At 40.0% G+C, this 12564-nt stretch overlaps 1 protein-coding gene across 1 annotated transcript in view; it reads right to left on the reverse strand.

The window, feature by feature from the left end:
- The window catches only part of LOC115598732 (multiple epidermal growth factor-like domains protein 6), a 180929-nt gene that overhangs the window by 52326 nt on the left and 116039 nt on the right, over window positions 1-12564 (reverse strand). The window contains exon 4 of the mRNA XM_030455803.1: window positions 4941-5063. Coding sequence (XP_030311663.1) covers window positions 4941-5063 — 123 coding nt within the window. The remainder of the gene's footprint in view (window positions 1-4940; window positions 5064-12564) is intronic.

Consider the following 12564-nt stretch of genomic DNA (forward strand, 5'->3'; position numbering starts at 1 on the left):
TTGGTGGGAAAGCAGTCTGAGTCCTGATGGGCGCAGCGGGATGGGGCGGCTGCGGAGAACCCCCTTGAGATGCTGACAGAACAATGGGGGTGGGGGTGGGAGACACCACAAGGAAAGATCTGCAGATGGATGAGAAATGAGCATTTCTCAACCCATTATTTTTCATAATAATTCTCAGACTTTTACAAAAAATCCCCAACCTGAGTGTGAAGCCATAGTTGGATGTACACATAGCAGCCATGGGGTTAGAACATGCCCTCTCTGCAAGCCTCTGACTTCCATCAATTTAAATCCAATCTTATCAAGTTCCTGTCTTAATTTCAGACATGTTGTGCTACTACTTATGTGGAAAACCATGCATTATGGATTTGTAGAGATATTTTCTTTATTACTTCCTCTGTTAAGAATCTTAGTGTGTGAAAGTCTCCATAAAAACCTGCATCTCAACAGCTTTTTTACATAAGGCAGACATCAAAGATAGCTGGCACCAGAGATGCTTTGGGGTCTAAATACTCTGCTCTGCTTTCACTGCCAGGAGTTCAAAGAACAATAAAATCCAGCGAAGCAATGAATTTACATCAGTCAAAAAACACAGCCCAGTACTACAGTAAACATGTTCGCTGAATTTCTGCTTTCCAGTTAACAGTCAGCTAAACTTTAATGAAGTTAAACTCATCCCATTAACATAATGAAAGCATTAAAAAAAAAACTAAACAAAATTGGACAGTGAATGTTCTGTCTGGCACGTATATACAAAAATGAATTCAATAGTTAGCAAAACTTGTGGCAAAAGCTAAGAAAAGAAGCACTGAAAAAGATAAAATTCAGGCATGGCAGAAAGTATCAGAGATCATATCAAGGGATTGAAGAAGAAAGAATTTTTCTTTCACACACGAGTTAGCACTGAACAAGGAAACTCATTTTAGAGGTTGTTTGCCATGGAGTACGATCAGGAGCTTCTGATGACAGCAGGGGGAATGGCAAACAGAAAACACATTTCTTCAAACCGTGTATTTTGAGGCTTATACTAGTGGTGGAGGGACAGAGCACCAGCAGTTAGCCAGGATCCCTAAGACCCTGTGATGATATAGTAGGAGGACTGGACTTGCTGGAAACAGTTGCTGACAGAAGTTCATTCATCTTCCACGCAATCACATGGGAAAGTATTGCTTATCCCAGGTTTTGGACTCTCGGATGCAGGCTGAGTATCTTAGAAGACAGATCCAGTTCTTTATGTATGGGAGAATTCCAAGGCATCTAGGTGGCAAAATCTGCTTCCCCTCAAGTGATTTTGGCACTTTTGCTCCCACAAACTTAGGGTTGCCAAAAAAAAAAAAGAAGGAAAAAAAAAAAGAAGAAAAAAAAAAGAAGAAAAAAAAAAAAGAAAGATGTGGAGAGAATGAATGTAAGAGAAGTCTGGGTGGGGTTCATCTGAAAAGCCTGTCTAAAGGGATGCTTGTTTCTTGTTTCTGCAGCTAATCACCCTCCAAAACAGCTCATGTCCAGAATCTCTTTTGATCCTTACCATTTGGGAGAGGTTACAGCCTCTAAAGGATCCACAGAAGAAACATTACTGCCAATGTGAGCCCTGCCTGTTCTGCTCAGCTGCCCTAGGTCAAAAAATGTGCATTTCTGGGGGCCCTTCTTGATCAGATGAATGCTCAAACCCGAATGTACAAACTGGTGCAACAGAAAAGGCAAATTTTCCATCCCCACCAGGCAGTGCAAGCAGTTAGAGCTCAAATCCCAATGACAGCCACTCAGGGGTTACTGGTTTACACTAAATGCTCCTCTCTGTCCCCATCAATAAGTAACTGTCTCGTGCTCCAATGCATGAGAGCTTATTATATCCATTTATTTTGGTGCCTTGTCTAAACAGCTGAAACAGAACTCAATATCCTCTGCCCAGTATTGTGTGTATCCATTATGACAGCAGTGCTCTCTGAAACTTACTCCTGTCTCTCATCTTAGGATTTATTTCTGTTTCACCTTGATAATTTCCCAGATTCTACAAACAGAACTGAATGTGTTATTAAGTAATTTTAGTACCTTCTTGTGAATACTTTTGTGAAATGAAAACTTACTGCCTAATGTTCATAGATAGGACACTCCAAACTGAGCTTCTTGATCGTTTGTGCCATGAGAAAACTTTACTAATCCATATCCACAGAAGGTTTTACATATTATAAATTCATTTAAATGCTGCAATATCTGCTTCTGGTGTTTATCATCCAGTTCTCTCCTTATTTCCACCCCCACCCCTCCCCCAAAAGCCATTGTAATCCTTTTTTTCTTTTTTTTTTCTTTTTCCTTTTTTCTTTTTTTTTTTTGGTGTGTAAAAATTCTCTCTACACCACAGCTGAAAATGAGACTATTTAGTGAGAGTAACATAACTCAAACATCACACCTTTCACTTCTGAATCTTCCCTGGTCAGAGGGCATCAGAAAGAGATGGAATTATCTCTTGAATTCACAGAAAGACACTAGTGATTTAGAGGAGTATGAACCACTCTGCTTTTACTGCTTTTACAATGATTTTTTTTTAATCTACCACCAGTGTTTGCTTCCCCATTCCTTCTCCAAGTAAGATAATTAAGAAAAGATTGAGACTTTATTGTATTTTTAACTGCAGTTAATTACCAAAACACTGAAAATCCCTGAATGCTGTAAACCCAAACAAACCTAAAAGGGCAAATTTTTAAAATAATAGATATTATTCCCACAGCTTGAGCACTGGTACATCTTCTGTTCTAGCTGCATCAGTAAATTTATTGCTGTGATAATACCAGAAATGACTGATGACATATTTGGCTGATTTGAAGCACAATCAAGGGATTTTGTACAAGAACCAAGACAATGACCCAACTGTAAGTGAACTAATTCTGCAGATGTGGTCTGACCATACTTGACTCATATTACCTCAAATCGGCCTTAAAAACTCAAACAAATTATGTCCTTTCCTTCTTCCCAAATGACAGAACATTTTAATCCATTTTGCAGAGCTCCAGATCTTGATTTTTGTACTAATTTAAACAACACAATGACGGAATAGCTCATTTTATTATTTTTATCAAGATGCAGAATTAACTCTATGTCTCCTGTTTCAGGGCTCAGAGTCCAACTGGAGAAACACAGGGATTATTTTTAATGGCAGAAGGGCTAATCCCTTCCCTGAGCACAGAAACAGGTATTGTGTCACATCACTGCTGAACTGCTGAGGCTCCAGGGTGCTCTCAATAACACAGGGTAACTCCATATTATAAATCAGAGCCTTTTCACCTGCATCTGAAAAACAGGGTACAGATTTTAGGACCATATCCATTCTCTTTCCTTACTGTTTTCTAATTCCTGCCTCTTAAAATGGGACTCCTCTGATCAACAGCAGCACAGCTTGTGAGCATCCTTGGTTAAACAAGGAAATTTGCAATCTGTTGTAAAGGAGATGTTACAAACAGTGGATGAAGCTGTAGCTCTGATGCACAGGAGCCATGCAAGCTTTTAAAGAGCTATGTTGATAAAGGAATGGATCAAAAGGTATAGGATTACTGTGGGAACAAGGAGTTTTTGCAACTCTGTAGTGCCCTAATTATCAGACCACAGAATGAGCAGAATCTCAGAAAAAGCTCCAAACTCCCAGCTTCACATGCATGGGCACACTCTGCGTGAGCTAAAAGGATTAGCACAAACTAAACATTCATGTAATATGCCTTGGAGGAAAGTTTGCAGCCCACCCCATCCATACTTCTCACTGTGCTGCCTAGTAACAAAAAATGTAAAACAGACCCAAGCAGACAATTCTGCAATGCTTTTTTACCTAAAAAATTCAGCATACATCAAAGGCTGAAGAGATGAAGGGCAGGGCTTCTCTACATGCATTCTCTGAAAACCAGAGAAGACCTCTGAGCACATACTTCAAGATTTCATTAGCATTTTAGAGCTTCCTTCTCTAGCTACCAGTCCATAGCACCATATTTTCAAATGTATCTTAGTAATTCATAAATTTGGCCTTTGCTCTGGATCCTCTAAAGAAGATTTTCTGCTCTGCTCACTGTAGCACAGCTGCAGAGATTTTACTTTACCATCTCACCCCTCGACTCAGTTAATGACATCCTCCTGCCTCTGCTCTGCCTGAGAAAACTCATGGGGTCCCAGCTCGGGCAGCCTGACAAAGATGCTCACCTACTGAAAGGTTAAACCCAGCTTCAGGGTGGCAACCACAAGCTTTTATTTTGTTTTCGCTGAGGACTCAAGCTGCATTTTGGGCCTGCTTGGTTGGAGGAGTGTTCTGCAGGCACCCATGGAAAAGACGTTTTACTAATGGCTGTTTGTACCTCTTTAGAAAAAAACAGGCAGAAAGACTGAGTAGGAGGAAGAGAAATGAGAGCAGGAAAGCCCAGGCCATAAGTGGACCATGGAGGGGAATTTGGCACCAAGAAAAAATGCTTAGAACTGAAAAAACACTTTGGTTGGAAATGAAGACTCTGTTTCTTTGATGCTTGCCAAAAAATACATTTGCAAAAGATTGCATCACTGAAGCACGAGACACCACCACAGCTTTGTTCACAAAGCTTGAACTGGGAATGACACCAACATTACAGAAGTACAGAATTATGAGGCTGGAAAAGACCTCTGAGATCATCAAGTCCAGGCTACAACCTAACACTGCCACAACTCTGGCACTATGTAAAAAATACAGCTTTTCCTTAAAACACCACAAGGGATGGTGACTCCACCACCTCCCTGGGCACTCCAATCCCCCATCACCCTCCCTGTGAGGAAGTGCTTTCTGATATCCAACCTAAACCTCCCTTGCCCATCCTTTGGGAATTAGCCAAAACTCAGCCTGGGGAAACATCCAAACTTTTGCATTTACACAAAGCCTGGTTTAGCAGAGAAAAACACCTCTTGAAGTCTGGGAAGTGCTTGCAGGGTTTACTCACCTATGCAGGTGCGTCCATCAGCATGGAGCCTGTATCCTGCCTGGCACTGGCAGTGGAAGGAGCCAGGAATGTTGACACAGACTTGCTGGCAGCCACCATTCACCACTGTGCACTCATCCACATCTAGAGAAGGGAGGCAGATGACAGGAATTACCAAACACCCCCAGCAAAAGCACACCCTGGGACTGCAGGCTGCATAACGTAGCCATCGCACTGGTCTGGGTTTTTGTTTGCATCACTTCTGTGCCATAAGTGAAGAAAATGGAAATTTTATGGTGTTTTTCCAAGTTCCTGCAGGCACTACTTCTGTAGTCTCTACTTCTGAAGCCCTGGTTAATTAGAGTGTTCTGTGGCATGGCTGTTTCCTCAGGGCTGAGGACAAAATACAGAGGAAGAATTAGGGTAAAACAGCACATCTGAGCTTGCAGGTACCACTGGTCAAGCATTTGGCTTTTGTAAAAAATTGCTGTATGAAGATTTCCTTTTGTATCTGGCCTTTAACTCTATGAGCAGATGCTCTTGGGGGTACAAGGACATAGAACTGACACAAATGGAAAAAAGCCATGCAAGAGCAGAGCCCATGCTCTCAATCAACATTATATTTGCAACCATTTTCTGTGGCTCTTTTCCCTTGGGCCTCAACATGTTAAATTTCCATACCATCTTCTCAGAAGACCTCCCAGAAAAACTATGTGGCTTCCTGATGATACCTTTCCCAAACCCAAGCAGCTCTCTTTCTATATTTCACATTTCAGGGGATTATGCTCAGGTAGATGACGAGGGAAACTATCATTATAACCAGCTTGAGAACACTGCTGCAATGTTGCATCTGAAAATGATGGACAATGATGAACAAAAAAAAGTAAGAAAAGCTTAAGTAAACAAGTGAAAAGTTTAGAGCAGAGCCACAAAACTGAATTTCCAGAAGCAGTTTCTGAAACTTTACAGCAACATTAGGCTACTGTAAACAGCATCTGATTGACATGTTGACACCATTACCTTAAAAATTGACACAGAAGTCCATTGGAAATAAGGGTCAGTTAGTCCATTCCCTGAAAAAAAATCACCTGGTAGGTGTTTGCCTAGAATTTATCTGTCCTTTCCTTAACAGCCCCCAGGGGTAGAAACTCAACCTTGCTCCACCTCACCCAGGGGTGATGCTGACACCAAATTATCCTGACCACAGACACTGTCCTCTTGCTGAAGCCAAGCCCCTCTCCTGAACAGACACCTATTAACATCCCCCCTTCTTTCAACATTAAAGACTCTCATTGATTTAATTGATCTTTAGATCATGTTCTCAAAACATCTAAGGGATTACCCACCCAAACACACCCCAGCAGGTGTGGATGAGGACAATGGGAGTTAAAGAAGAGACAAGTCTGCAACTGGTGCTGTGGATAAGCAAGCCAGCACTGAGCACAGCAACACAGGGAGTTTCTTTCCCTCCCCCTGCCCCCAGTTACATTTTTGGGACAAAGGGTCTGGCTTTCCTATTTCTGCTGTGGATATATCTGCTTTGCATTTAGCTTTCATGGTTTACTCTTTTTTAAAAAATGCTTTAATGTTTATTCCGGTTTAGAAAATCTAATAGAAATTAAATAAAAAAGGAAGTTTTAAGGATTAATTGGAAACATATAACATCCAGGTCCTAAGGAAATGTATTTATAAAGTTAGTATTTAATATTTCACATGTGAATTTCACTTACTAAAATGAAGTCCTGGTGTATGTATACTAGTGTTTAAATTCAGACCATTTGCTATCAGGCACCATTTTTTTAATCCTTCTGCTATATTTGCTCTTTTATTTGACTGTATACCACATACATTTCCTACTGCCTGAAGACATATGGAATAATCTTTTGGTGGTTTTTTTTTTTCAAACAGAAGTTTTGCTTTTTAAAGTAAACAATAAACAGAAAACTGCATTCATCTTGTTGAATTCTATACTGTTCAGAAATAGCCTGCTGAAAAATGCCAGGACAAAATCAAAAGCAGGAAACTATTTGTCTCAAGTATCACAGAAATAATATAAGCAAAAAGGCTCAGAACAATATATTAGGGAAGCAGCTGAACCATATAGTATACCACATTCTAGTATTTATGCCTCAATAAACTCAAATACTGGGAACATCAATATATGAATTTTATAGGCTACAGTGAGCTGCTGGCTTTCCCCAATATACCAAATACAGGTTTAAGTTAGGATATCAGCACTTATAAAGAAGGAAAAAATAGTCTAGCTAATAAAAAAAGAGTTAGCTCTATTTGTTAGTCTCTATCTGAAGGTTTAAAGAAGTGACTTGGTTTAGGAGGAAGCTCTGCACTCAGCAGCTCCCACACCAGCTGCATCTCTTCTTTCATTGCAACAGCATTTCCCATGTGCTAGCACATCCCAAAAAGCCAGAAGGCAATTACATTGCTGAAAAGCAATGTAAGTAATAATAAAATAAAATAAAATTTAAAAAAAGAAAATCCAACAAACAAACCTTTAAATTACTTGTATAATATGAGCTCTGCCCAGCCCCATCACCAGACCCCCTGCAGCAAATGGGGAAAAGACAGAGGGGAGATCAAGCAGCCTACAGGAACCCCACACCTCTCCTCCCAGGATGCCTCATGAGCAGCCAAGTCTGATGACAGATGACCCCTTCTAGTCTCAGGCTTCCTCTGCAAGATCAATATTTTAAGGATTATATGTTGAAAGATTCCTTCATGTACCTCAGATACAATCAGGAAAAATGCAAGGCACAGTCGCCTTTCACTGTCTCCTACATCTCAAGACCAGGAAATCACTTTGCTCCCATTTACAGAAGAAAAATGCCATAATTATTTAGTCTGGAGAGCAGTCTGCAAAGCAGTCACCAATATAAATACTTGAACTGCACTTGAAAAGATGTAGAAGTCTAACTTATTTGGACTTTTTAATTTAAATTGCTGTATTAATGAAGGACATATACACCAGGAAAACAACAGCTTGTGCTGTTTGAGGTGCAGAAGGAGCCATTTCTTTTTCTATATGGGAATAACTATAGAAATATAAAATTATTTTAGAAGTTTAGAATTATGAATTTACCAAAAAATAACAAATATTCCAGAAATATTAAACCATACCAAAATTCTAGAATACTATGGGATTATGGATTATGGAAGATAGATGCATCTTAGTGGGGTACAAAAGCACAAGCTGCTGCCAGCACTGTGCCCTTTCCAAGGGCAGATCCTACTGATGAAGTTAAGTCCTCTGTATCCCTGAACTGAGGCTCTGCTAACCCTAAAAGTTTGTCCCCAATTGATTTGACAGGACATGCTGGCAATGGGGTCATCTCCCTGCTCAAAACCTGTTTAAATACGGAGCTGGGTGACTCCTTGCCTCAAATTCAGGGTAATCACAACAGTGGCATTTTCATACCATTATTAAAACATTTAGGAAGAGCTATGATTAATCAGTCCCTTAAAAAAAAACCCAAAACAGACAGCAGTGTTAAACAGAGATAGTGAACCTGCAATCACATTTTTATAAAGAGAAAAAACCTAAAACAAAAGTAAGATGTTGCCAGATCAATCCTCTATTAACAAAGAGTTTAGCTGTTTAAGCCATTAAGAACTGTGAACAACATGGAAAATTACCCTTTTTATGACCTCTCCCCACTTCTCTGGCATTAGCCTGATGCAATACAGAGCTGTGGGCAGGCGAGCTGAGTTTCACCTCCCAGTTCTGAAGCTCTCCACTTGCAGGGCAAGAGCAGCCTCTGGCCACAGCTTCCGCATCTTCCTAACAATTTCTCCAGTGATGACTCCCACAATGAATGCATCCCCTGCTCTCCTGGAAGTCTGCAATGACCCTCTGTAGGTATATGCATATATTTAGGCTCTGGCATAGGACACTTGCCACTTCAGATCTCCAGGTGCCTGACTGAAAGGCAAGCTTGAATTTCTTTCTAATTGAATTTATTTTTTTAAAGCCCTCCATTCCTCACAAGGTCATGACTGGCAACTTTTATCACTTTTTACATGCCTCCTGTGCACGTGTGCAGCTGCTCTCAAAGCACAAGATGAAATGGTCTTTTAACTCTAAAGTTTACTGCACACTTCTGCTTGCATGCTTGAAGTAAAATTAAAGGTTATTTAAAATACAGCTCTGCTTCAGACCTGAGTGCCCTTCCTTGGCCTGGCCAGCAAAAAACAGAATGAACATTTAGAGAATCCTTAATGGATGTGAGATGATGTGCCAGGGGTATCTCAGGGATGACATTGGTAGCTGAGAGATTACTCACCCCCCACAACACCAGAAATTTGATATGGATTAAGAGATTTCTGTCCAGCTGGGAGGTGACACAAGAAACACTTTCTTACTGAAATGGGCTGGGGACATCCTAGCACAGTCACTGACATGCTGGAGTCCAAACCAGCACAAGAGCAACTGCAGATCTGGCCCAAATGCCTTTCTCAGAAGCATAATTATATCCTCTTTACCAGGTGCCTAAGAAATACCAGATGAAACTGGAATGAATGAATGAATGAATGACACAGGCTTATTTCCATTTTCCAGTCATCTAAATTCTATCCCAGCTCACTGCACAAAGGATGCAACCAACAGAAGCAGGGAAACCCAAAAGCCAACCTACATTTACTTGGAGGATAGTTTATGCTGTTGGTTTTAAAGTAAAATCATAATTAAAAATAATTATAGTAATTTTTTATAAAAAGAAAAAAACCCCAAACAGACATGACCAAAAAGAGGGTACAGGGTCTATTCATTGCAGCTTTATCTTAAAATTCAGGGGGTTGTCTCCTTACAGAGAGAGCTCTGTGTGTCAGTGGTACCCACACAAATATTGTGAGGATTAAACATTTAGTAACAGCAGAGACAGAGAAACAGGGAAGGGAAAATTGGATCTTAGGTAAAATATCACAATGAGAAACCTTCAGTGGCTGCATTTAATATTATTTCAAGTGGATGAAATATGCAATTCAAAAACTTATTTGGAAGCAAGTTAAAAAAAAATTGGCTTACTACTCCCTTGCCCTGACTAGCTTGTCTGCTTGCTTCAGCTGCAGATCATTTAGTTCATCTGACATAAAAACTCCCTTATTGTCTGCCATTTAGCACAATATTTAAAATCAACAAAGATGTATGACAGTGCTTTCCCTTCTGTTATTTCTTAACAGCCCTGTGATTAGTCTCTTTTATAAATTCCAAAGGATGTTTAAACCTCACAAGTTTAAAGAAGAGAAAATATCATATGGTCCTTCCCCACTAATTTACATGGGGGATTTTACACATCAATTTAGCAAGTTTCAGAATTAAATAATATATATAGTTAAGGGAGGCAAAGGGAACAGGCTTGGTTGCCAGCCATTCACAAGCTAACACAAAAGTTAGAAATTATTCCTATAGAAGTGAAAAATAAAATAAGACCCATTATTGCAGTAAGTAGATAACCTCAGGATAGATTCAACTCACAGCCTCCTCAGAGCCTCCCCAAGTCTCAAATTTGAAAATGTCTGCAATTTGACAACCAGTGTGTATCCACTCACAACTGCACTCACTATTAAACATGACATAATTTACTCTTTGTACAGAAGTTTCTAAAATGATCTCTCCTGTTTTATTAACACTGAAGGGGTTTTCAAGGTCTGAAAGTTTGACTAGAGGAGTTTTGAAACTCCCATTGATAGAGAAAATATCCACAAAATATCCTTTTTTTTCCACAAAGAAGGAAGTTTGACATTGGTGTTCATTCTAGGGAGAAAAATACAAGTTTAAAGTCTGGTCAAAAAATAAAGCTTAAAATTCTACAGAAAAGAAGACAATTTTTTTGTTCATTTTAACAGAAAATATATTTCTGTTTCCTTGAATCAAACTGAGCAGCAAAGAGGGAAAAGAGCAGTTTCCAGATAGCTGTGAGATTTTAAATTGCAAAACCTTCCATGAAGTCTAGGGTGGTTTTTTTCTCTGCTTCACAAAAAAACCCCATAAATATGCTACAAGCTGTTTTGAGTGGTCTACTAGAACCTGATGTTAAAACAACTTTGTGAAAAAGCTTTCAGCATAGATAAATGTGCTCCCATAGAGCCAGATGGATCATTTTGCACTGTTAGTGCTCCTAGGCTTTTATTTTTTGCTCCTCAGCTATTTGTTTCTGCCCTTTCCTGGCCCCTCCGATGGATTATATGAGCATCCATTGTCTGCTCCAGTTCAAAGTCATCCAGGTTAGCTCCAGTCACTGCTGAAGCTTAAATTTCAGGAAGCCACAGGTGTCTGAGGCAAGCCTGCTACAACAAAATTAATTAATTGAATAGCTCCAGCAAACCATACTGAAAGGAGCATGTCACGTCTGATAAAGAAAAAAAAGATTGGTTAAAAAGCATGGTTAAGAGATTCCTTACCCAATTTAGTCCCTGCAAACAGACTCCACAATGAAAGAGGACCCTTGTTAGAGCAGTGAGTTTTCCACTATATTTCTTCTTTGCAGTTTTAACCAGCATCTATTTCAACAGAGCTGTCCAATTAGCCATGCACAGAAACAGGCTTTCCAAGTTACCTGATTATTTATCTTCCCTCCAAAATCAATGGCACTAAAAAACCAAAGCTTTTTGTGTTGGATTCACTGTCAGTCTGTCACCTTCCTTTAGACCTCCCTGTTGATTCAGTCACATTGCAGAGTGGAATTTTCTACCCCATAGCCAGTACCTTGATCTGGATTTCACATGTTTTCCGGGCAGCTGCAATGACTTCTAGCTGTGTTTAGGTTGGGTTTGCCTTCTCTCACCCCTGGTTTATCTGTCTTTATACTGAGAACACCAAAGGTCAAGGAGCACAGCACTCTGAAATGCTGAACAGCAAAGTCATCTATGCCTGTGTTCTGTAATAAATATTTATGTCCAGGTCTGAAGGGAGATGCATTTCCTGATGGCTGTTTTCAAGGAGGGAAGAGGGCAGAGGAATCTCTCAGGGATGATATTTTAGTGGAAAAGTGTTGAGAAAAGGCAGAGAGCTGCTTCCAGAACACATGCTGGGTGCAAGCAGCCCTTTGCCTCCAAGGGACAGGCTCAGCACCAGTGACAGCTTTTGGGGAGAGGACATTTACAAGCACTGAAAGGGACAATCCACCCAAATCAGGTCCTCAAGACCTCGGTTTAATTTCCTGAGCTGAATCCTCCTGGCCTTATAGGAGAATAAATACCTGAATAAATTGCTATGAGGTGTCCTACAAATCTATTAGAGTGGGCCACAGACAATTCAAAAGAATGGCATTGACTTGCCAAAGATTCTGGTAATTTGAATTCCTTATCAGGATAGGAGAGAAATATATCAGGAAAAAAGATGCTCTAGGACTTTTTTTGTTTTGTTTTGTTTTGTTTTTTATATTGACTGGCACAACACAACCACTGAAAGTGGTGACTTGTTTCTCACCAATGATGGGATCCCCGAGTCACACTCCTCAATGTCCCTCAGAGCAGATCTCCTGGACCAAGTGACTTGCAAAGACAAAAATGGACAACATCTCTACTGTCAATTCCAGCTTATTTTCAATGCCTGACATGTCAATCTCTCTCTTGGTATTTAACAGAGGTTTAGCTCAATAAACAGACAAGAGCTTCTCATCCACAACTCTGT

Source organism: Calypte anna, chromosome 9, assembly GCF_003957555.1.
Source record: "Calypte anna isolate BGI_N300 chromosome 9, bCalAnn1_v1.p, whole genome shotgun sequence".
In the NCBI taxonomy this organism is placed as follows: Eukaryota; Metazoa; Chordata; class Aves; order Apodiformes; family Trochilidae; genus Calypte; species Calypte anna.